The sequence below is a fragment of the Schistocerca serialis genome, chromosome 4 (assembly GCF_023864345.2).
Source record: "Schistocerca serialis cubense isolate TAMUIC-IGC-003099 chromosome 4, iqSchSeri2.2, whole genome shotgun sequence".
In the NCBI taxonomy this organism is placed as follows: domain Eukaryota; kingdom Metazoa; phylum Arthropoda; class Insecta; order Orthoptera; family Acrididae; genus Schistocerca; species Schistocerca serialis.
In genome coordinates this window covers 627,348,501-627,374,297 of record NC_064641.1, presented here as the reverse complement: position 1 = coordinate 627,374,297, position 25,797 = coordinate 627,348,501, and the positions used below count along the sequence as shown (strand labels likewise).

The window sequence follows — 25,797 nt, the reverse complement described above, 5'->3', positions numbered from 1 at the left end:
GAGAGGGTTGGTTGGTTTGTTGGTTGAGGTTTAAGGGACCAAACAGCAAGGTCATCAGCCCCTTCTTTCACATGTGGACATTCCGCTAATGTGACATCTCAGAAAAGTCAGAACAATAAAAGGGAAAAGGCTAAAAACGTAATGGGGCAGTCATGTTGTCAATGGTAAAAACAAAACGAGGGAAGTCAGCAAGAGAACGAACCCAACGGTATGCTGAAGCAGTATAGGCAAGACCACCTGTGACTTAAAAGGTACAACCGCTAGAATGTAGGAAGTACATATGGGAAAAGGGGACTAACCAAGCCTTAAAAAAAGGGTAAAAACAGTAAAAGTGGAAGAAAATAGGTTTTCAGTCAGGGAGGTGAATCGGGAATCTCCAAACACTGCTTACACTCATCGCCCTGCCCCAATACCAGAGAGATTAAAAACCTTAAAACTGAGAATAAATACCACTTTCCCAGAGGAAACTGAGAACCAGAGAGACCATCCGGGAATCGTTAGCCAACATCAAAGGTAAAGTGTGGGGGGGTCTGTACTTAGCATGCAGATCCGAAAGAAGGGTGCATTCAACCAAAATGTGGGCTACCGACTGGAAGGCTCCACAACCACAAAGTAGGGGTGGCTCATCACGCAAAAGAAAACCATCAGTCAGCCTGGTATGGCCAATGCAGGGACGACACAGTGTGGTCGAGTCCTTTCGGGAGAGGCGAAAGGAAGAACACCACGGGTCTGGTGTCACCTTAATCACACACAGTTTAGACAGGGAAATACACTCCTGGAAATGGAAAAAAGAACACATTGACACCGGTTTGTCAGACCCACCATACGTTCTCCGGACACTGCGAGAGGGCTGTACAAGCAATGATCACACGCACGGCACAGCGGACACACCAGGAACCGCGGTGTTGGCCGTCGAATGGCGCTAGCTGCGCAGCATTTGTGCACCGCCGCCGTCAGTGTCAGCCAGTTTGCCGTGGCATACGGAGCTCCATCGCAGTCTTTAACACTGGTAGCATGCCGCGACAGCGTGGACGTGAACCGTATGCGCAGTTGACGGACTTTGCGCGAGGGCGTATAGTGGGCATGCAGGAGGCCGGGTGGACGTACCGCCGAATTGCTCAACACGTGGGGCGTGAGGTCTCCACAGTACATCGATGTTGTCGCCAGTGGTCGGCGGAAGGTGCACGTGCCCGTCGACCTGGGACCGGACCGCAGCGACGCACGGATGCACGCCAAGACCGTAGGATCCTACGCAGTGCCGTAGGGGACCGCACCGCCACTTCCCAGCAAATTAGGGACACTGTTGCTCCTGGGGTATCGGCGAGGACCATTCGCAACCGTCTCCATGAAGCTGGGCTATGGTCCCGCACACCGTTAGGCCGTCTTCCGCTCACGCCCCAACATCGTGCAGCCCGCCTCCAGTGGTGTCGCGACAGGCGTGAATGGAGGGACGAATGGAGACGTGTCGTCTTCAGCGATGAGAGTCGCTTCTGCCTTGGTGCCAATGATGGTCGTATGCGTGTTTGGCGCCGTGCAGGTGAGCGCCACAATCAGGACTGCATACGACCGAGGCACACAGGGCCAACACCCGGCATCATGGTGTGGGGAGCGATCTCCTACACTGGCCGTACACCACTGGTGATCGTCGAGGGGACACTGAATAGTGCACGGTACATCCAAACCGTCATCGAACCCATCGTTCTACCATTCCTAGACCGGCAAGGGAACTTGCTGTTCCAACAGGACAATGCACGTCCGCATGTATCCCGTGCCACCCAACGTGCTCTAGAAGGTGTAAGTCAACTACCCTGGCCAGCAAGATCTCCGGATCTGTCCCCATTGAGCATGTTTGGGACTGGATGAAGCGTCGTCTCACGCGGTCTGCACGTCCAGCACGAACGCTGGTCCAACTGGGGCGCCAGGTGGAAATGGCATGGCAAGCCGTTCCACAGGACTACATCCAGCATCTCTACGATCGTCTCCATGGGAGAATAGCAGCCTGCATTGCTGCGAAAGGTGGATATACACTGTACTAGTGCCGACATTGTGCATGCTCTGTTGCCTGTGTCTATGTGCCTGTGGTTCTGTCAGTGTGATCATGTGATGTATCTGACCCCAGGAATGTGTCACTAAAGTTTCCCCTTCCTGGGACAATGAATTCACGGTGTTCTTATTTCAATTTCCAGGAGTGTAGCTTCCCATTAGTTGGCCAATGATTGCGCGAAGTTGGATTTGATGTGAAGCCGTAAATCCGCTGCAGGAGGGGTTACAGAAAACGGGGGGTAAGTGACTGCTCCCCCAGCCAAACGATCAGCGAGCTCATTACCCGGGATACCCACATGGCCAGGGACTCAAAGGAAGTCAATGGAAGTCAATGGAACAAGCAGCACGGAGAATATCAGCGAGATGGTCATGGATGGCAGAGACCAAGGGATGGCGCGAAAAACAGCAGTCAATAGCAAGAAGGCCACTCATCGAGTCCGTACATAACAAAACGCGGTTGTGTCGGGACTGTTTAATAAAGGTAAGGGCCCGGGAAATTGCCATCAATTCCGCAGTAAACACCCCTCATGTAGGTAGCAGCAGATGATTTTCCGTTCCGACAGAGGATGTGAAGCCATACCCCACGTGAGCAGCAGATTTAGAGCCATCAGTGTAAAAAACAACAGCATCTCTAAACTCGAGGGACTTTTATTCCTGTATCTTTTTTTCCTTCGTATATACTGGGCAATCTGGTGAACGTGGAGAATGACTACCATGACAATTTACACACACAGGAGGGTGAACACAGGGACTCCCCTCATGGAGTGGACGTCCAAAGTCGCCACAGAGAGTGGCCTGTGAACAGTGGGAAGACATGTGTCCAAAACGCAAGCAATTAACACACCTCATAGGAGGTGGAATGTAAGGCATCACATCGATAAACCATAATGGTAACTTTCTCAGGGAGGGCATCCCCTGCAAAATCCAGGATAAAGGCACCAGTATCAATGCGATTGTCTTTAGGACCCTTCTAGACACGCCGAACAAAGTGAACACCCACCGTCCGAGATTGTTCCAAAGTTCATCAGTTTGAAGGATGAGGTCCCTGTGAAAAATCACACCTTGAACCATATTTAGAGACTGGTGGGGGGTAATGTGCACAGGAATTCTGCCAATATGGGTACAGGCACGAAGGGCCGCAGATTGGGCAGCTGAAGCAGTTTTAATCAGCAACGAACCTTACCACATCTTGCTCAGGGAGTCCACTTCGCCAAACTTGTCTTCAATGTGTTTCACAAAGAATGAAGGTTTGGTATTGGTGGAAGTATCTCCATCAGTCCTGGTGCAAACTAAGTAACAGGGGAAAGGTTTCGCCCCTAGCCGACGGGCCTGACCCTCCTCCCAGGGGCTAGCCATGGAAGGGAAGGCCGAAGGGGCAAGAGAAGAAGCACTTGAAGAATCAGTTCCACACAGAGAGATGGCCGCAGAAGAACGGCCAGAGTTCTGGCACCGTATACATTTCATTTGCATAGCGTCCGCCCTGATACCACCCACTCCGATCAGGGGCTCTCCTCACTGGCGCCACCCAGCCACAGCAAGGGCTGTCTGGCACGGCAGACATTGCTGGGAGTTCCGATGCTCCAGGATGACGAGCAACCTCTCCAAGGCATGCATGAGGAGGTCACAGCTCAGGTATCAGAAGTGTGATCCCTGCGTGTTCAGGGGGCTCAACGAAAAGGGTACATAGCGACCCCACCACACGGGCTGGCTACCGTGCTGGCTATGCACCCTAGCATCAGACAACAACGTGAAAGAAAAGGTGGAATGTACTAGGAGGGCGCACGTCGGAGACACTAGGTAAGGTGCTCTTCCCCAAATGGCTCACACTATGGAGGAGAAATTTTGTAATGGAGGTCAAACCCCAGAGGGGGACCAAGGAATGCCAAAAGGAGGAGATGATTACTCAACAAAGCTGAATTGTAGAAGCAACAGAACCAGGAGGATAGCAGGGGCCAACATAAGCAAGGACACCAAGAGAGGGAGAGGACAGGGTGACGAGAAAGGAGCAAGGAGAGGAAAGGAGGGGAAGGGGAAGGAAATGCAGCCCTGGAAAGAAGGAAGGCTGCAATAGCTCAGAGCCCCATGCTCACCACGCATGTATCCACAAAAGAGTTGTGGACCCTCTGGGGGGAAGGTCTAAGAGCCTGCACCAATTCTCATCAGCGAAAGGTGCATTATTGGTTGGTTGGTTGGTTGTTTGAGGTTAAAGGGACCAAACAGCAAGGTCATCAGTCCCTTGTTTCAAATAGACTCCATTCTGCTAACGGGACATCTCAGTATAGTCAGAAAAATAAAACGGATAAAGGGGAAACGTAAAAGGGCAGTCACGTTGTCATTAGTAAAAACAAATGAGGGAAGTTGGCAAGAGAACGAACCCAACACTATGCTGAAACAGCATAGGCAAGACCACCTGTGACTTAAAAGGTACAACTGCTATAATGCAGAAAGTACGTATGGGAATAGAAAAACTAACCAAGCCTTAAAAAGAAGGGGTAAAAACAGAGTAAAAGGGAAAGAAGAGGATTCCGGTCAGGGAGGTGAATCGGGAATCTCTGAACACTGCCTACAGTGGGAGACACCCAAACACTCACCGCCCTGCCCCAACACCAGAGGGAGATTAAAAACTTTAAAACTGAGAATAAAAACCACTCTCCCGGAGGAAACATAGAACCAGAGAGACCATCCGGGAATCGTCAGCCAACATCAAAGGTAAAGTGTGGGGGAGTCTGTACTTAGCACGCAGAGCCAAAAGAAGGGGGCATTCAACCAAAATGTGGGCCACTGACTGGAAGGCTCCACAACCACATAGCGGGGGTGGCTCATCACGCAAAAGGAAACCATGGGTCAGCCTGGTATGGCCAATGCGGAGACGACACAGTGTGGTCGAGTCCTTGCGGGAGAGGCTAAAGGAAGAACGCCATGGGCCTGTATTCACCTTAATGGCACGAAGTTTATTAGACAGTGGAGTAGCCTCCCAAGAATTGGCCCATGACTGTGCAAAGTGGGATTTGATGTGAAGCCGTAAATCCGCTGCAGGAGGGGTTACAGAAAACGGGGGGTAAGTAACTGCTCCCCCAGCCAAACGATCAGCGAGCTCATTACCCGGGATACCCACATGGCCCGGGACCCATAGGAAGTCAATGGAACAAGCAGCACGGTGAAGATCAGCGAGATGGTCATGGATGGCAGAGACCAAGGGATGGCGCGAAAAACACCGGTCAATAGCAAGAAGGCCACTCATCGAGTCCGTACATAACAAAACGCGGTTGTGTTGGGATTGTTTAATAAAGGTAAGGGCCCGGGAAATTGCCATCAATTCCGCAGTAAACACCCCACATGAGGGTGGCAGTAGATGATTTTCCGTTCCAACAAAGGACGTGAAGGCATACCCAACATGATCAGCAGATTTAGAGCCATCAGTGTAAAAAACAACAGCATCCCGAAACTCCCATAAAATTTGGCGGAAAAAGGAACGGAACACCACCGGGGGGATGGAATCTTTCGGACCGCGGCGGAGATCCATCCGAATTCGAGGCCGAGGAACTAACCAAGGAGGGGTGGAGGGGAGGGAGCGAGGAAGACAGGACAAAGAAGGAAGCCGAAAATCACGGGTAAGAGACGCAAGGCGCAGCCCAACCGGTAAACCCGCCCGAGGGCGGGAGTCAGGCGGGCGACGTCCATGGTCTGGGAATAGGATAGAATAGGAAGGATGAGCGCGAGAAGAACGGATAGTAAGGGCATAAGACACCAGAAGCTGGGACCGCCGAACAGAAAGGGGGGGGGATCCCAGCTTCAACCAGGAGACTATCAACAGGGCTAGTAGGGAAGGCACCGGTGGCCAAACGGATACCACGATGGTGGACTGGATCCAGCACGTGCAGCGTGGAAGGAGCAGCTGAACCATAAACTTGACAACCATAGTCCAAACGTGACAGAACTAGAGCACGATAAAGACGGAGGAGGAGGGAACGGTCCGCACCCCAGGAGGAGTGGGCAAGGAAGCGAAGGACATTGAGTTTACGGAAACATCCTACCTTCAGGAGTCTGATATGGGGCAGCCAAGTGAGCTTGTTGTCGAAAAGAAGACCTAGGAAACGAAACTGTGGAACCACAGGCAATCTTTGTGCAGCGAGATAGAGCTCTGGATCAGGGTGGACCGTAGTACGGCGACAGAAGTGGACCACCCGCGATTTTAAAGGAGAGAATTGAAACCTGTGGGAGAGGGTCCATGCAGAGGCACGCCGTATAGCCACCTGGAGCTGCCGTTCTGCAGATGGCATCGAGGAGGAACTAACCCAAATGCAGAAATCATCCACATACAGGGCAGGGGCGACCAAGGGACCGACAGAGGCCACAAGTCCATCGATAGCAATGAGGAAAAGAAGGACACTCAAGACCGAACCCTGTGGGATGCCCGTCTCCTGGGTCCGTGGAGAACTAAAAGCAGTACCAACTCGAACTCTGAATGACCGATGGATCAGGAACTGACGGATAAAAATCGGGAGTGGGCCCCGAAGACCCCACTGATGAAGGGTTAGTAAGATGTGATGGCGCCAGGCCGTGTCATAGGCCTTGCGAAGGTCAAAAAACACTGCAACCAAATGGCGGCGCTGGGAAAAAGCCTGCCGAACTGCGGATTCCAAGCGAAGTAAATGATCGATTGGAGATCGTCCCTCTCGAAAGCCACACTGGTAAGGGGACAATAGATCCCGAGATTCGAGGACCCAAGTGAGCCGACGGGCTACCAGCCGTTCAAGTAACTTACAACCAACATTGGTCAAACTAATTGGCCGATAGCTGTCAACAGATAGGGGGTTCTGACCAGGCTTAAGGACAGGAACCACAATGCTATCCCTCCACTGAGAAGGGAAGTCACCCTGGAGCCAGATACGGTTAAACACCCGAAGAAGATGGTGCCGTTGTGGAGCACTGAGATGTTGAAGCAGCTGGTTATGAATGGAATCTGGGCCAGGAGCTGTATCATGAGAAGCAGATAGAGCAGAAAGAAATTCCCATTCAGTGAAAGGTTCGTTGTAAGATTCTGACTCACAAGTGGTGAAACATAAGGTGACAGCTTCAGCCTGCTGTTTTTGATGAAGGAAAGCAGCTGGATAGGAGGCCGACGCTGATGCCACTGCAAAATGGGTTGCAAGATGTTCTGCGAGAACTAATGGGTCCGTACAAATGCCATCTGGGAGGTGAAGGCCTGGGAGGGTGGACTGCCGATGGCAACCTTGGAGAGAGCGAAGTGTAGCCCATACCCGTGACAGAGGGACAGTGGAACCAAGGGAAGAAACGAATCGTTCCCAACATATCCGCTTGCTCTGTTTGATTAAATAACGGGCTTTAGCGCGAAGGCGCTTAAAGGTAGAAAGGCTGGCTACAGATGGGTGCCTCTTAAACTGTTGCAAAGCTCGACGGCGATCACGGATGGCAATGGCAATGGCCGTACTCCACCACGGGACTTGCCGACGACGAAATTGTCCAGATGAGCGCGGGACAGCAAGGTTAGCAGCGCGAACAATCGCGTCAGACACGTCACGTAGGACGTCATCAATACAACCCGACAAAGAGGGAGAAAACTCGACCTGTGCAGTATATAGAGGCCAATCGGCGCGGTGGAAAGACCAACGAGGTAACCTCTCCATCGGGGAGCGGGAAGGGAGCGTGATAATCAACGGGAAATGGTCACTATCACAAAGGTCGTCGTGTGGCGACCAGTGTAATGAAGGGAGGAGAGAGGGAGAAGAAAGAGAAAGATCAATGGCAGAAAAGGTACCATGACCAGCACTGAAATGAGTAGGGGAGCCATCATTAAGAAGGCACAGGTCGTGGTCTGCAATAAATTGGTCGATAAGAAGACCTCGTCTAGATGGAAAGGCACTGCCCCACAAAGGATGATGAGCATTAAAATCCCCAAGGAGGAGGAAGGGAGGAGGAAGTTGCTGAAGAAGGGTGGTTAAGGCAGCAGGTGTAAGAGTCCTGTCAGGAGGGAGATAAAGATTGCATACTGTGACTGCAGAGTCTAAGTGGACCCTAACAGCAACTGCTTCCAATGTAGTTTGGAGAGGAATCCACGTGCTAGCAATGTCTGTACGGACCAACGTACAAACGCCACCAGAAGCCCGCAAGGGTCCGACCCGATTTCGACAGAAAACACGGAACCCACGGAGGGTCGGTGAGTGAGCATCAGTAAAATGAGATTCCTGGAGAACCACACAAGCTGCTGAGTAGGACGAAAGAAGGGATTTCAATTCCGGAAGGTGACGATAGTAGCCATTACAATTCCATTGGAGAACCACAGAACGATGGTTTAAATGAGGGCTGAACACGCTAAATCCAGTCATACCGCCGGGTCCCCACCCGTCACCGACAAGGAGGGGGCGACATCCATAAACGACAGGTCAGAATCCGGTTGTGAAGCCGGAGAAGGGACCTCCGGTGACACCAGAGGCTCTTTGTCCCGGGACTTATGTTTCTTCTTCTTTTCAGGCTGAGATCGAGGAGGGCTGTGTGGCATAATGGAGCCAGCTGCAGCAAGATCAGGAACAGAAAGAGACCGGGCGACCTGGGGGCCGATAGACCGCGGCTCTCGCGGTCGCCGCGCTGCAGCAGACCTTTGACCTGGAAGGTGCCGGGAAGGGGCATCCCGGGAGAGGCGCCCTTGACCGGCAGACGCCGAAGGAGTGGGACACTTCTCCGGCTGGGGAGGGGGAGCGGCGCCCAGAGGAAAAGGTGTGGGAGCCGCAGGGGAGGGGGGAAGGAGAGGGGTCCGGGACGGGGGTAAGGAAGGGGGAGGAAGGGATGAAGATGTAACCAAGGCGTAACTAGATGTCATGGACACAGGGTGCAATCGTGCATATTTCTTACGGGCCTCTGTGTAGCTTAAACGATCAAGAGACTTATACTCCTGTATCTTTTTTTCTTTCTTATAGACTGGGCAATCTGCTGAACGTGGAGAATGACTACCATGACAATTTACACATACAGGAGGGGGAACACAGGGACTCCCCTCATGGAGTGGACGTCCACAGTCACCACAGAGAGGGTCCTGGGTACAGCGAGAAGACATGTGGCCAAAACGCAAGCACTTAAAACACCGCATAGGAGGTGGGATGTACGGCTTCACATCACAGCGATAGACCATAATCTTAACTTTCTCAGGAAGGGTATCCCCTTCAAAGGCCAGGATAAAGGCACCAGTATCAATACGATTATCTTTAGGACCCTTCTGAACACGCCGAACAAAGTGAACACCCCGCCGTCCGAGATTGTCCCGAAGTTCCTCATCAGTTTGAAGGATGAGGTCTCTGTGAAAAATCACACCTTGTACCATATTTAGAGACTGGTGAGGGGTAATGGACACGGGAATTGTGCCAAGATGGGTACGGGCACGAAGGGCCGCAGATTGGGCAGCCGAAGCAGTTTTTATCAGTAATGAACCCGACCGCATCTTGCTCAGGGAGTCCACTTCGCCGAACTTGTCTTCTATGTGTTCCACAAAGAATAAAGGTTTGACACTGGTGAAAGTATCTCCATCAGTCCTGGTGCAAACTAGATAACGGGGGAAAGGTTTTGCCCCTAGACGACGGGCCTGACCCTCCTCCCAGGGGGTAGCCACGGAAGGGAAGGCCGAAGGGGCAAGAGAAGCAGCACTTGAGGAATCAGTACCACGCAGAGAGACGGCCGCAGAAGAGCGGCCAGAGGTTTGGACCCTTATGCGTTTCATCTGCATAGCGTCCGCCCTGATACCACCCACTCCGATCAGGGGCTCTCCTCACGGGCGCCACCCAGCCACAGCAAGGGCCGTCTGGCACGGCGGCCATTGCCGGGAGTTCCGATGCTCCAGGATGACGAGCAACCACTCCAAGGCATGCATGAGGAGGTCACAGCTCAGGTATCAGAAGTGTGATCCCTGTGTGTTCAGGGGGCTCAACCAAAAGGGTACATAGCGACCCCACCACACGGGCTGGCTACCGTGCTGGCTATGCACCCTAGCATCAGACAACGACGTAGAAGAAAAGGTGGAATATACTAGGAGGGCACACGTCGGAGACACTAGGTAAGGTGCTCTTCCCCAAATGGCTCACACTACGGAAGAGAAATTTTGGAATGGAGGTCAAACCCCAGAGGGGGACCAAGGAATGCCAAAAGGAGGAGATGATTACGCAACAAAGCCAGAGTGTAAAACCAACAGAACCAGGAGGATAGCGGGGGCCAACATAAGCAAGGACACCAATAGAGGGAGAGGAGAGGGCGAGGGGAAAGGGGTATGGAGGGGAAAGGAGGGGAAGGGAAAGGAAATGCAGCCCGGGAGAGAAAGAAGGCTGCAATGGCTCGGGGCCCCGTGCTCGCCACGCACGTATCCACGAAAGAGTTGTGGACCCCCTGGGGGGGTGCATTATTGGGGCCAACGTGGTGTGGGATGAAATGGATGGGCCCTGTTCAACTCTGCATTTCTGACAGAGGAAGGTAGTAGGGTAGAAAGAGTATTATGATGCTGTCACAACATGTGTTACGAGGCATTCTGTGAGAACCAGTGGGTCAGTGCACAGAACACCTTTGACGTTCAGATGCTGGCGGCAGCCCAGAAGGCTTGGATCAAATCTGCGATGAGACATCGTCTCCAGGGAAGAAAAAGCGCTCCCAGCATTCCTTTTTACTCCACTTAAGGTAATGAGCCTTAGCACTGAGACACTTAAAAGCAAGGAGGTTGGTCTGTGAAGGGTGTTGCTTAAATCACTGCAACGCCTGTTGGCAGTCTGACAGCAACTGTCATCCTTTATCTACCATGGTATTGGTCGATGAGGGGGGACCTGTGGCTAGGGGGACAGCAGTGCCAGCAGCATGAAGAATAGTGGCAGAGATGCACTGCCCTGCAGAATGCCCAGTTTGGGGGCCTGTCTGCCTGGCAGCAGCAACAGGGGAACGATGGAATCACTGGGAAGTGTTCACTGTTTCAAAAGTCATCTTGGAATGACCAATGAAGGAAGGCCACAAGGGCAAGTGAGGTGGAGATCGATAGCAGAGAAGGTGCCATGAGTGGCACTGAAGTGGGTATGAGAACCATCATTTAGGAGACAAATCGAGATCTGATGACTTGTTCAGTTTTTTTTTTGTGGTTTTAGGGCGCACAACTTCAACGGTCATTAGCGCCCAGACTACGTTAGGAATGCACCGCGAGTCACAAGTTTAAAACAGCAACGAAACGGAAAACACGATAAAAGACAGACTGACAGGCACAGGATTAAAAAAACAGCATAATCAAATGTCCTTAGAGAGGGTTGTCAAGTTGATAAAATGAAGAACGCGAGCAGCTGCTCGTGGGTCATCCGCTAAAATGGCATCTAGAGTACATGGCAGGCCAAGATCAAGACGCAGTGTGTTAAAATCCGGACAGGACGTTAAAATGTGGCGGACTGTCAGCAATTGCCCACATGGGCAGAACGGCGCCGGCGCAGCCGTCAGCAGATGGCGATGGCTGAACCGGCAGTGTCCAATTCGTAACCGGGCCAAAACTACCTCCTCCTGCCGAGAAGGGCGTTAGGACGACGTCCAAGCCGCGGGAAAGGGTTTCAAGGCCCGAAGCTTGTTGTCTGAAAGTGCAGCCCAATCGGCATGCCACAGCGATAAAATGCGCCGACAAATGACCCTGCTACAATCTGACGAAGGGACACGACAAGAAGCTGTCTGAGGCTGGAGGACCGCAGCCTTGGCCGTGGCATCTGCAGCTCTGTTCCCAGGGATACCGACATGGCCAGGAACCCACATAAAGCTAACCGGAGAACCGACATCCACCAGCTGCTGAAGAGAGCGTTGGATCCGGTGCACGAAAGGGTGAACTGGGTACGGATCACTGAGGCTCTGGATGGCGCTCAGGGAATCGGAGCAGATGACATATGCAGAATGTCTGTGGCGGCAGATGTAAAGGATAGCCTGGTAGAGGGCAAAGAGCTCAGCTGTGAAGACCGAACAATGGCCATGGAGCCAGTATTTGAAACTGTGCCCCGACAATAAAAGAACACCCGACCCCGTCATTGGTCTTATAGCCATCTGTATAAATGAAGGTCATATTAATGAACTTCGAACGAAGTTCAACAAAACGGGAGTGGTATACCGAACCGGGGGTAACTTCCTTTGGGAGCGAGCTGAGGTCAAGGTGGACGCGAACCTGAGCCTGGAGCCAAGGTGGCGTGTGGCTCTCGCCCACTCGAAAGGTTGCAGGGAGTGAAAAATTAAGGTGTTGAAGGAGGCGACGAAAGCGAACTCCAGGGGGTAGCAGGGCAGAGACTTACAACCCCTATTGACGGTCGAGAGAGTCATCGAAAAAGGAACGATAAGACGGGTGGTCGGGCATTGCCAGTAGCCGACAGGCATACCGACAAAGCAGTATATCGTGCCGGTAGGTGAGTGGCAATTCACCGGCTTCAGCATGAAGACTCTCGATCGGACTAGTATAAAACGCTCCGATCGCAAGTCGTAAGCCCCGATGTTGTATGGAGTTGAGGCGGCCTAAGATAGATGGCTGTGCAGAGGAGTATACGAAGCTCCCATAATCCAGCTTGGAGCGGACGATCGACCGATATAGGCGAAGTAGGACAGTTCGATCCGCTCCCCACGACATACCACTGAGAACACGGAGGACATTTAGAGAACAGGTACAACGGGCAGCCAAATATGACATGTGGAGACCAGCTAAGTTTCCTGTCAAATGTAAGACCTAAAAATTTTGTTGTCTCCACGAATGGGAGAGCAATGGGACCGAGTTGTAAGGACGGTGGGAGAAACTCTTTGTAGCGCCAGAAGTTAATACAGACCGTCTTCTCGGCAGAAAAACAGAAGGCATTGGCGACACTCCAGGAGTAAAGATGGACAAGAGAACGCTGAAGACAGCGCTCCAGGAAACACTTACGCTGCGCGCTGCAATAGATGGTAAAATCCTCCACGAAAAGGGAGCCTGATACATCAGCTGGGAGGCAATCCATTATTGGATTGATCGCTATGGCGAAGAGAGCGACGCTCAAAACTGAGCCCTGTGGAACCCCATTCTCCTGGCGAAAGGTGTGACAGGACAGAACCCACACGTACCCTGAACTGTCGATACATTAAAAAGGAACGAATAAAAAGAGGGAGGCGACCGCGAAGGCCCCATGTATGCATGGTGCGGAGAATGCCCGCCCTCCAACAGGTGTCTTAAGCCTTCTCCAAATCAAAGAACACAGCCGCGGTCGGGCGCTTCCGCAAGAAGTTATTCATAATGAAGGTCGACAAGGTAACCAGATGGTCAACAGCAGAGCGGCGCCTACGAAATCCACATTGTACATTGGTAAGTAGGCGTCGAGACTCGAGCAGCCAAACCAAACAGGAGTTAACCATTCGCTCCATCACTTTACAGACACAGCTGGTAAGCGAGATGGGTAGATAACTGCAAGGCAAGTGCTTGTCCTTCCCTGGCTTAGGGATCGGGACAACAATAGACTCGCGCCAGCATGCGGGAACATTTTTTTTTTTTTTTTTTTTTTTTAGGGTTTAAGGGCGCTCAACTGCTGAGGTCATTAGCGCCCAGTCACTGGTGTTAGAAAACATGGAATCTGCTAAAACTCAAGGGGATGGGGGGACACCAGAAGGACCTGACAAAGATGCAGATTAAATAAGTAAAAAGGTTAAATGTCTTTGGTCAAGCCAGTTAAAGTTATAAAACGCAGAATACGAGCAGCTGCTCGAGCGTCATCAGCTAAAACATCCGGTAAAGTAGATGGCAGGGACAGGACAACACGAAATTTACTAAAACAGGGACACGACAATAAAACATGGTGCACTGTTAATGCCTGACCACAAGGGCACTGCGGGGCTGGGTCACCAGAGAGCAGGTAGCGGTGGCTAAACCGGCAATGCCCAATCCGCAACCTGGTCAGAAGGACCTCCTCGCGCCGAGATGGTCGGGAGGATGTTGTCCAAGCAGTTGGGAGCGGTTTTACTGCCCGGAGCTTGTTTCCTTGGAGGGATGACCAAGCATCCCACCACAACGACAAGCCTCTTACATACATCCCCACGAACGTCAGATGACGGGACACAATGGGAGGCTGGCCGAGGCAGGAGGACTGCAGCCTTGGCTGCAGCATCCGCAGCCTCATTCCCAGCCACTCCTACATGTCTGGGAACCCACAGAAAGCTGACAGAACCGCCATTATCAGCGAAAGAATGGAGGGACTGCTGTATCCGTTGAATCAAAGGATGGACCGGATAAGGAGCCCCAAGGCTCTGAAGAGCACTGAGTGAGTCAGTGCAGAGTACATACGATGAATGGCGGTGGCGGCGGGCATACTGAACGGCCTGATGGAGAGCAAAAAGCTCGGCCGTAAAGCTGGAACATTGGTGAAGGAGCCGGTATTTAAAGGTGGCGGCCCCGACGACAAAGGCACAGCCGACATCGCCGTCAGTTTTGGAGCCATCGGTGTAACTAAAGGTGTGACCGGCAAGTCGAGCACGAAGTTCGACACACCGTGAGCAATACACTGCAGCCGGAGTACCCTCCTTCAGGAGTGAGCTGAGGTCGAGATAAATACGAACCGGAGCCTGGAGCCAAGGTGGCGTCGGGCTCTCACCCTCTCTGAAGGTGGTAGGTAGGGCAAAATCCAATTGTCGAAGCAGGCGACGGAAGCGGACTCCGGGGGGCAGCAGGGCAGACACATACAAACCGTACTGACGGTCGAGAGAATCGGCGAAGAAGGACTTGTAAGAGGGGTGGTCGGGCATAGACAACAGCCGGCAGGCATACCGACACAGCAGTACGTCACGCCGGTAGGTCAATGGTAACTCGGCAGCTTCAGCATAAAGACTCTCCACAGGACTAGTGTAGAAGGCTCCGGTCGCAAGACGTATCCCCCGATGGTGGATGGAGTTGAGCCGGCGTAAGAGGGATGGCCGAGCGGACGAGTAGACGAAGCTCCCATAATCCAGCTTCGATCAGACTATGGACCGATACAAGCGAAGCAGCACAGTGCGATCCACTCCCCAAGATGAACCGCTAAGAACTCTTAGGACATTAAGGGAACGTGTACAACGGGCCGCCAAATAAGAGACATGTGGAGACCAACACAGTTTCCTGTCCAACGTGAGCCCTAGAAACTTAGTTGTGTCCATGAATGGGAGAACAACGGGACCGAGATGTAAGGATGGCGGAAGGAACGCTTTATATCGCCAAAAGTTGATACAAACCGTCTTCTCTTCAGAGAACCGGAAGCCATTTGCCACGCTCCATGAGTAGAGGCTGTCTAGACAACGCTGAAGGCAGCGCTCCATGAGGCATGTTCGCTGGGCACTGCAGTAGATCGCGGAGTCATCGACAAAGAGAGAGCCTGAGACATTAGGTGGAATGCAATCCATAATTGGATTGATCGCGATGGCAAAAAGGGCTACGCTCGAGACGGAGCCCTGAGGCACTCCGTTCTCCTGGAGGAAGACGTCGGACAATACGGAACCCACACGTACCCTGAACTTTCGATCCGTTAAAAAGGAATCAATAAAAAGGGGCAGGCGACCGCGTAGGCCCCACCTGTGCATAGTGCGGAGGATACCTCCTCTCCAACAGGTATCATAAGCCTTCTCCAAGTCGAAGAACACGGCTACCGTTTGGCGCCTTCGCAAAAAGTTGTTCATGATGAATGTCGACAGGGTCACAAGGTGGTCAACAGCGGAGCGGCGGCGACGAAAGCCGCATTGGACATTAATAAGTAGTCGTCGAGATTCAAGAATCCAGACTAACCGAGCATTAACCATGCGCTCCATCACCTTACAGACACAGCTTGTAAGAGAAATGGGGCGATAACTAGAAGGAAGGTGTCTATCCTTCCCAGGTTTGGGTATAGGAACAACAACAACAACGGCGTCACGCCAACGCATGGGGACTTGACCTTCGGTCTAGACGCGATTGTAGGTACGAAGAAGGAAGCGTTTGCCCGCCGGAGAAAGGTGTGCCAGCATCTGAACGTGAATGGCATCTGGCCCCGGAGCAGAGGACCGGGACAGTGCAAGCGCACGTTCGAGTTCCCGCATAGTAAAGGGGGCATTATAAGTTTCCAGATTCAGCGAGTGGAAGGAAGGTCGCCGAGACTCGACTGCCTCTTTCCTGGGAAGGAAGGCGGGATGGTAATGGGCGGAGCTTGAAACCTCCGCGAAAAAGCGGCCAAAGGCGTTGGAGACAGCGACAGGATCAACAAGGACCTCATTACCTGAGGTCAGGCCAGGTACCGAGGAGTGGGCCTTAATGCCCGACAGCCGGCGCAGCCTACTCCAAACGACGGCAGAGGGAGTAAAACTGGTAAAGGAGCTCGTGAAAGAGGCCCAACAAGCTTTTTTGCTGTCTTTGATGACTCTACGGCATTGTGCTCGGAGTCGTTTGTATTCTATATAATTCGCCAACGTATGATGGCGGCGAAAGGTGCGTAAAGCACGTCGTCGAGCACGGGTAGCGTCCCTACAAGCCTCGTTCCACCAGGGGACGGAAACGCGACGTGAAGAAGAAGTAGTACGAGGAATGGAACGTTCGGCAGCATTGATGATAACAGCCGTGAGGTATTCGACCTGACTGTCACAATTGGGAAAATCGTGGTCCGGAGAGGTCGCCAGGGAGGAGTAAAGTCCCCAGTCAGCTTTCAGTATGTTCCAGCTCGAAGGACGTGGGGATGGGGTGTGGTGCAGGAGACGAACGACACAGGGGAAGTGGTCGCTCGAATAGGTGTCAGAAAGGACATACCACTCGAACCGACGGGCAAGAGTGGTAGAACAGATCGAGACGTCCAAGTGGGAGTAGGTATGAGTAGAGTCTGAGAGGAAAGTCGGGGCGCCGGTATTGAGGCAGACAAGATTGAGATGGTTGAAGACATCTGCCAAGAGTGAGCCTCTTGGACGGGACGCAGGAGAGCCCCAAAGGGGATGATGGGCATTGAAGTCGCCAAACAATAAGAACGGCGGGGGAAGCTGAACGATCAGGTGCATCATGTCAGTCCGACTAACAGCAGATGATGATGGAGTGTAGATGGTACAAACTGAAAAAGTAAAAGCAGAAAGAGTAATGCGGATAGCTATTGCTTGGAGTGGGGTGGTCAATGGGATGGGATGGTAATAGACATCGTCCCGAACGAGCAACATGACCCCACCATGAGCTGGGATACCGTCCACAGGGGTGAGGTCATACCGCTCCGAGGTATAGTGGGTAAAGGCAATACGGTCAGTCGGGCGCAACTTGGTTTCCTGGAGACCAAGGACAAGTGGACAGTGCAGGCGGAGGAGCAGTTGTAATTCCTCTCGATTAGATCGGATACCTCGTATGTTCCAATGAAACAACGCCATCGCTAGTCAAAAGGTTGGGGGAACGAGACGGGGTAAGAGCTGGTCACCTCGATGGCCGCGGAGGGCCAGGTTGCGAGGGAACTATGCTACAACCGACGGGAGGCGGATCCGGTTCCACCGACTCGTCGCAAGCTGCGGCCGCTGTCCCTGATTGTGTAGGAGGGGCCGCATCATTTGCCGACGAAAGGCCGGCGGAGAGCCTGGCAGCAGAGCGTCCCGGCGAAACTGAGGACGGCCGGGAGCAGCGACTCGCGGATGGAGCGTCAGACGAAACGCGCCGGGGTGGAGAGGGGGTTAGAGACTTCTTCTTGGAGGCCTTCTTGGAAGGCCGAGGAGGCACAGGGATGGTGGACTGGACCCGAAGAAGATCCTCACGCGCGGGGTCCGTTTTGGAATGCCGGACCTCGGAAGCTCGGGTCCGGAACGTTTCCCCGATGGACGCCTGAGAAGAGGATCGCTTCTCAGGTGGCGTGGGAGGAGGAGGAGGAGGAGGAGGAGGAGGAGGAGGAGGAGGAGGAGGAGGAGGAAGGGTGGCCCCTGGGGCAGAGGGGGTGGGGGTCACGGGGGAGGAGGATTTGGGAGGCGGAGGCAGAGCCCCCTGATGGGCGGAGGAGGCGGAGGGGGGACAGGATAGGGGTGATGATACCGTGGAAGGAGTGGACACAACTGAGGCAAACGAAGTGGTCAGTGACACGGGATGAAGGCGGTCATACTTCTTCCTGGCCTCAGAATATGAGAGCTGATCCAAAGTTTTGATTTCTTGTATCTTCTTCTCCTTTTGATATGCGGGGCAGTCTGAGGATCTAGGCGAGTGGACGCCAGGACAATTAATGCACCGAGGTAGTGGGGTGCATGTATGTTCCTCACAAAGAGGACGTCCACAATCGCCACAAAGGGGCTCAGCCTCACACCGGGACGACATGTGCCCAAAGTGCAAACACCTAAAACAGTGCATAGGAGGCGGGACGTAAGGTCGCACGTCGCACCGGTAGGACATCACCTTTACCTTCTCCGGGAGAACGTCCCCTCGAAGGCGAGGATAAAGGCCCCGGTGTTGATGCGACGGTCTTTGGGGCCGCGCTGGACTCGCCGGACGAAATGCACGCCTCGGCGCTCCAGGTTGGCCCTGAGCTCCTCATCAGATTGTAGCAGGAGGTCACGATGAAAAATAACCCCCTGCGTCCTATTTAGTGCCAGATGTGGGACAATGGATACTGGGATGTCCCCTAGGCGGTCGCACGTCTGGAGTGACGCCGACTGTGTGGCAGAGGTGGTCTTGATAAGAACAGACCCTGATCGCATCTTGCTGAGAGCCTCGATTTCCCCGAAGACGTCCTCAATGTGCTGAACAAAGAACATGGGCTTGGAGGTGGCGAACGTCCCCCCATCGGTTCGAGAACAGACCAAATAGCGGGGGAAGTACTTCGCCCCAAGCCGGCGGGCCTGTCCCTCCTCCCATGGAGTGGCCAAGGGGGAAAGGGCAGGAGAACCAGAACTAGAAACGGTACCTTTTCTTTTGAAAGACTTGGTCGCAGAGCGACCAGATACATGTTGACGTTTCATCTGCGAAACGTCCGCCCCGATACCACCCACTCCGACCAGGGGCTCTCCCCACGGGCGCCACCCAGCCGCAGCAAGGGCCACCTGGCAGGATGACCATTGCCGGGAGTCCTGATGCCCCAAAGAGACAGGCATCTACTCCTTGGCCAACGTGGGGAGGATGCAGCTCAGGTATCGGCAGTACTGTGTTGTCATGGGGCTACCTAGAGGGTACATGACGACCCCACCACAACAGGCTGGCTACCGTGCTGGATTTCTGGTGCCATGGAAAGTCCATCATGATCGCTGGTGCAGATGGAGATGCACTATGGGCGTAACTTGGACAACTCATCAGGCGTTTAGGCCCAATTTGAGGAATAGTGGGTACAGTTACAACGCCGGTGCAATGCTGAGTGCCAAGGTCTTAGTGCACTTAGGACCAGTGGTACACCATGTAAGGTGTCCTTCCCCAAAAGGCTCGTACTTCTGTAGAATTTTGAAAAATGGAGGTCAAACCCCAAGGGGGACCATCACATAGAAGGCCGAAACGGTTGAAACTCCTTTTAGTCGCCTCTTACGACCGGCAGGAATACCTCGGGCCTATTCTTACCCCGGACCCGCAGGGGGAATGCGGGAACATGACCCTCAATCCGGATGCGATTTTAAGTACGAAGAAGAAAACCTTTACCCGCAGGAGAAAGGTTCTTCAGCATCTGAATATGAATATGAATAGAATCAGGCCCTGGAGCGGAGGACCGTGATCGGCCAAGTGCATTTTCGAGTTCCCGCATGGTGAAGGGGGCATTATAACTTTCACGATTCGAGGAGCAGAAGTTAGGTGGCCTAGCCTCCTCTGCCTGTTTGCGGGGGAGGAAGGCAGGGTGGTAATGAGCGGAGCTCGAAACCTCTGCGAAAAAGCGGCCGAAGGCATTGGAGACAGCCTCAGGTGCCACAAGGACGTCATTCGCGACCGTCAAGCCAGAAACTGGTGAGTGGACCTTAGTGCCAGATAGCCGGCGCAGGCTACCCCAGACAACAGAAGGAGTAAAACTGTTGAAGGTGCTTGTGAAAGCAGCCCAGCTGGCTTTCTTGCTTTCTTTAATAATACGACGACACTGTGCACGTAATCGTTTATAATTGATACAATTCGCCACTGTAGGGTGGCGTTTAAAGGTGGGTAAAGCACGTCGACGAGCACGTAAAGCGTCTCTACATGCTGCGGTCCACCAGGGGACCGGTACGCGACGTGGAGAAGTAGGGTGAGGGATGGAATATTCAGCAGCAGTGAGAATGACTTCCGTGAGGTGTGCGACCTGACGATCGCAGCTTGTGAAGGTTTGATCCTGAAAGGTCGCCCTGGAAGAGAAGAGCCCCCAGTCTGCTTTGCAGATGGTCCAACTAGATGAGCACGGAGAGGGGGTATGCTGCAGGAGATGGATAACACACGGGAAGTGGTCGCTCGAATATGTATCAGAAAGTGCATACCACTCAAACCGGCGTGCAAGTTGGGAAGTACATATAGAGAGGTCTAAATGGGAATAGGTGTGAGATGTGTCCGAAAGAAAAGTAGGGGCGCCAGTATTGAGGCAGACAAGATTGAGCTGGTTGAAAAGGTCTGCTAACAGGGAGCCCCTCGGACAGGATGCTGGAGAGCCCCAAAGGGGATGGTGGGCATTGAAGTCTCCAGTTAACAAAAATGGTGCAGGTAGTTGAGCAATAATTTGCATCATGTCTGCCCTGGTAACGGCAGACGACGATGGAGTGTAAATGGTACAAATGGAAAATGTAAAAGTGGCGAGAGTAATGCGGATGGCAACTGCCTGCAGGCCGGTGTGCAACGTGATGGGATCGTAGTAAATATCATCCCGGACCAGCAACATAACCCCTCCATGGACCGGGATACCTACCACAGGGGGTAGATCAAAACGCACAGAGGTGTAGTGTGCAAAGGCAATGTGATCGCATGGGCGTAGCTTCGTTTCCTGGAGGGCTACGACGAACGGACAGTGCAAGCGGAGCAGCAACTTCAGGTCCTCTCGGTTGGAGCGAATGCTGCGAATATTCCAGTGAATAAGTGCCATCGTAAGAAGAAAAGGAAGATGAAAGAAGAGGTCACCTCGAAGACCGCTGAGGGCCTGGCTTCGAGCGAGCACTGCCGCCGCTATCAGTAGGCGGACAGTCATCGTCCATTGGTTCTATAGGTTCATCGGACATCTTGGTAAGATGGCCGGGAGGTGGAGCTTCCTCCGCCAGTGAACGGCCAGATGTTCGGCTACCAGCGGTGCGGCCAGGCGAAACGGATAACGGCCTGGGGCGGCACCCGCTGGGTGGCGCAGGAGAAGAAATGCGCCGTGGCGGAGAAGGAGAACTGTGCTTCCTATGAGCCTTCTTGGAAGGTCGTTTGGTGGAATTACCGGTCGATGGCTGGGAGGTCGAGGTACGTAGGAAGTCTGCACGGGACGGTTCCTTCTTGAAGGCCCGTGCATCTGACTTCTGTGTCTTCGTCTTAGCAGAAGCTGATGAAGGGGCTGGTGTCTGTGGGGTAATGGGAGGAAGAGGAGACGTCGACCGCGCGATCTTAGCACTGGCCGAACGTACGACCGTGGTGCTGAAGGTCAGATCGCATGTCTGGGTTGCCACCTCCCTGGTAGTCCGAGGAGAGGCGAGGACAGTACTGTATTTCCCCGCTGGGAGCAGCGTGGGCTTTCTACTAGCCAATAGCTTGCGAGCAGCCGAGGTGGACACTTTCTCTTTGACCCGAATTTCTTGGATACAGCGTTCTTCCTTATAGACGGGACAGTCGCGGGAGGATGCGGCATGGTCACCCTGACAGTTCACACAATGAGGAGACGGAGGTGGACAGTCACCCTCATGGGCATCCCTGCCACATGTGACATTTAGCCGCATTGGAACAAGACTGTCGAATGTGATTGAAACGCTGACACTGGTAGCAGCGCGTAGGTGTCGGGACATAGGGGCGAACAGAAATAACCTCGTAGCCCACTTTGATACGCGACGGCAGCTGAACACTGTCAAAGGTCAAGAAAAGTGTCCAGGTCGGTACAAGGTCATTGTTGACCTTTTTCATGACCCTATGGACAGCCGTCACGCCTTGCTCAGCGAGGAAAGATTGAATCTCCTCGTCAGTCAATCCGTCGAGGGATCTAGTATAGACCACACCACGAGACGAATTCAAAGTGCGGTGAGCCTTCACCCGGACAGGGAACGTGTACAGGAGTGTGGCTCGAAGCAGTTTTTGTGCCTGAAAGGCGCTTTCAGTTTCTAGTAACAAGGTACCATTACGCAACCTGGTACAAGATTTGACAGATCCGGCTATGGCATCTACACCCTTCTGGATAACGAAAGGGTTGACAGAGGAAAAATCCTTTCCATCCTCAGATCGAGAAACGACGAGGAACTGTGGGGCAGGCGGTAGTACTTTCGTCACTGGGGGCTGGTCATGTTTCCGTTAATGGGCAGAAGTCGAGAGAGAAGAAGAGAAATCCATTGCGGAGGAATCCCCCATGATTGCCAGCGTCTCCGATGACGCGCTCCTTCCTTAAGGGGACCCTCTCAGAGGGCACTCCCGCCTTAGGTGAATGTTTACACCTCAGGTCACACCTCCCGAGAAACAGACGGAGGGAACAATCGGCATGGTCAGAAGGTATCAGCTCAGGCAATCACCCCTCCCTGGGCCTGGCCTTTACCAGGGGGTACGTGCGTGCCTTACTTGTCTACCCAGGGCGGGGAATTACGCATTACCCCATCACCGGCTACGCGTGCGAACGCGTGGGTCGGCCTTCAGGCGCGCACAGGGAGGAAGGAAGAAGAAAAAGGAGAGAGATAGAGAGAGAGAGAGAAAGGGAGAGAGAGGACAGACTGTCTCAAACGCCGAGGCGGAGACCAGAGGAGGCAAGGGAAAGAAGGCAAGGGAAAGAAGGCAAGGGAAAGAAGGCAAGGGAAAGAAGGCAAGGGAAAGAAGGCAAGGGAAAGAAGGCAAGGGAAAGAAGGCAAGGGAAAGAAGGCAAGGGAAAGAAGGCAAGGGAAAGAAGGCAAGGGAAAGAAGGCAAGGGAAAGAAGGCAAGGGAAAGAAGGCAAGGGAAAGAAGGCAAGGGAAAGAAGGCAAGGGAAAGAAGGCAAGGGAAAGAAGGCAAGGGAAAGAAGGCAAGGGAAAGAAGGCAAGGGAAAGAAGGCAAGGGAAAGAAGGCAAGGGAAAGAAGGCAAGGGAAAGAAGGCAAGGGAAAGAAGGCAAGGGAAAGAAGGCAAGGGAAAGAAGGCAAGGGAAAGAAGGCAAGGGAAAGAAGGCAAGGGAAAGAAGGCAAGGGAAAGAAGGCAAGGGAAAGAAGGCAAGGGAAAGAAGGCAAGGGAAAGAAGGCAAGGGAAAGAAGGCAAGGGAAAGAAGGCAAGGGAAAGAAGGCAAGGGAAAGAAGGCAAGGGAAAGAAGGCAAGGGAAAGAAGGCAAGGGAAAGAAGGCAAGGGAAAGAAGGCAAGGGAAAGAAGGCAAGGGAAAGAAGGCAAGGGAAAGAAGGCAAGGGAAAGAAGGCAAGGGAAAGAAGGCAAGGGAAAGAAGGCAAGGGAAAGAAGGCAAGGGAAAGAAGGCAAGGGAAAGAAGGCAAGGGAAAGAAGGCAAGGGAAAGAAGGCAAGGGAAAGAAGGCAAGGGAAAGAAGGCAAGGGAAAGAAGGCAAGGGAAAGAAGGCAAGGGAAAGAAGGCAAGGGAAAGAAGGCAAGGGAAAGAAGGCAAGGGAAAGAAGGCAAGGGAAAGAAGGCAAGGGAAAGAAGGCAAGGGAAAGAAGGCAAGGGAAAGAAGGCAAGGGAAAGAAGGCAAGGGAAAGAAGGCAAGGGAAAGAAGGCAAGGGAAAGAAGGCAAGGGAAAGAAGGCAAGGGAAAGAAGGCAAGGGAAAGAAGGCAAGGGAAAGAAGGCAAGGGAAAGAAGGCAAGGGAAAGAAGGCAAGGGAAAGAAGGCAAGGGAAAGAAGGCAAGGGAAAGAAGGCAAGGGAAAGAAGGCAAGGGAAAGAAGGCAAGGGAAAGAAGGCAAGGGAAAGAAGGCAAGGGAAAGAAGGCAAGGGAAAGAAGGCAAGGGAAAGAAGGCAAGGGAAAGAAGGCAAGGGAAAGAAGGCAAGGGAAAGAAGGCAAGGGAAAGAAGGCAAGGGAAAGAAGGCAAGGGAAAGAAGGCAAGGGAAAGAAGGCAAGGGAAAGAAGGCAAGGGAAAGAAGGCAAGGGAAAGAAGGCAAGGGAAAGAAGGCAAGGGAAAGAAGGCAAGGGAAAGAAGGCAAGGGAAAGAAGGCAAGGGAAAGAAGGCAAGGGAAAGAAGGCAAGGGAAAGAAGGCAAGGGAAAGAAGGCAAGGGAAAGAAGGCAAGGGAAAGAAGGCAAGGGAAAGAAGGCAAGGGAAAGAAGGCAAGGGAAAGAAGGCAAGGGAAAGAAGGCAAGGGAAAGAAGGCAAGGGAAAGAAGGCAAGGGAAAGAAGGCAAGGGAAAGAAGGCAAGGGAAAGAAGGCAAGGGAAAGAAGGCAAGGGAAAGAAGGCAAGGGAAAGAAGGCAAGGGAAAGAAGGCAAGGGAAAGAAGGCAAGGGAAAGAAGGCAAGGGAAAGAGTAAGGAAGACAGTTAGATGGAGAAGAACAAAGAAAGGAACCAACCAAAGAAGGAAGAAACGAGAAGTGAAAAACCAAAAAGACCACAAATATATGTCGTGGGACTGTCCGTCTCCGGACGCAGGTGCTAACTACCCCCTTGAGGGGGATGGACTCCTTTTAGTCACCTCTTACGACAGGCAGGAAGACCTCGGCCCTATTCTAACCCCCGGACCCGCAGGGGGGTTGTTCAGTTAGGATACCCCTACCCATTGAAGTGACACTCCACCACAATGGATGTTGGGCATTCAAGTCCCCAAGAAGAAGGGGGCCAGAGTTGCTGGCTTAAGGTAGACAGTGCAACGTAAGTGGCCTACCTGGATGGAGGTAGACATTGCAAATGGCGATAGCCAGAGTCGTTTGCACTCTGGCCACTATCACTTCCAAGTTGGTATGTAGGGGACCCAGTGACTAATATCAAAAGGAAGCAATGTGCAGACCCCACCAGATGCTCCCCAGGGCCAGCATGGTTCCAACAGAAGGCCCAATAACCATGAAATGTTGGAGAGAATGGTCATCATGGAAATACAGAATCGGAGACAAGACATCGCATTTCCAGTAGGTGACGATAGTATCAACTGGAATTCCACTGGATGATCGTGTGGCAAGAATCCAAGGTAGACATGAAACCAAGGAGGTGGTCAGGTCACTCAGTAGTCGTCACTGTCAAGGATGGGACGACATCAATAAATAAGGTTTCAGACTCAGGTTGTGAGGGGGAGATGGAACCTCCAGGGCACCAGGTGCACCTTGTCTTGGTATTTATGTTTTTTCTTTTTCTGAGATGGAGGAGGGCAGGGCACAGGAGGACTACAGGCTTTTGCAAGGTCTGGAACCGAAAGAGAGCAGGCGACCATGGGATGCACACATGGTGAGCCTCGTTGCCCAGTGGTGGTAAGAGTCTTCTGCCCTGAGAGACTGGGGAGAGGAGTCCAGGAGGGAACCCGATCACCGCCAGATGTCGAAAGGGTTCACTTCTTTGACTGGAGGTGTGGCTTCCTGATGGGAGGTCGTGGGAACTGCAGTAGAGGGGGAGGGGGAGAGGGACAGGGACAGGACTGGGGCAAGGACGAGGGAGGAGGAGGAGGAGTAGGAATTGAAGTAACAGAAGCAAAAGATAGTGACACAGGACTGAGTATCTCACTTTTGGCGAGACTCAGCACAAGAACTCAGCACAAGACAGGTAATCCGGCGAGCGAGGGTAGTGTCAGTCAGCACAATTTATACACAAAGGG

The 25,797-nt window shown here is 52.9% G+C and overlaps 1 protein-coding gene across 1 annotated transcript in view; it reads left to right on the top strand.

The window, feature by feature from the left end:
- The window catches only part of LOC126474647 (cylicin-2-like), a 56,505-nt gene extending 31,978 nt beyond the window's left edge, over positions 1–24,527 (top strand). The window contains exon 2 of the mRNA XM_050102126.1: positions 22,871–24,527. Within this exon, the coding sequence (XP_049958083.1) occupies positions 22,871–24,527 (1,657 nt within the window). The remainder of the gene's footprint in view (positions 1–22,870) is intronic.
- Positions 24,528–25,797: the final 1,270 nt, after the last annotated feature.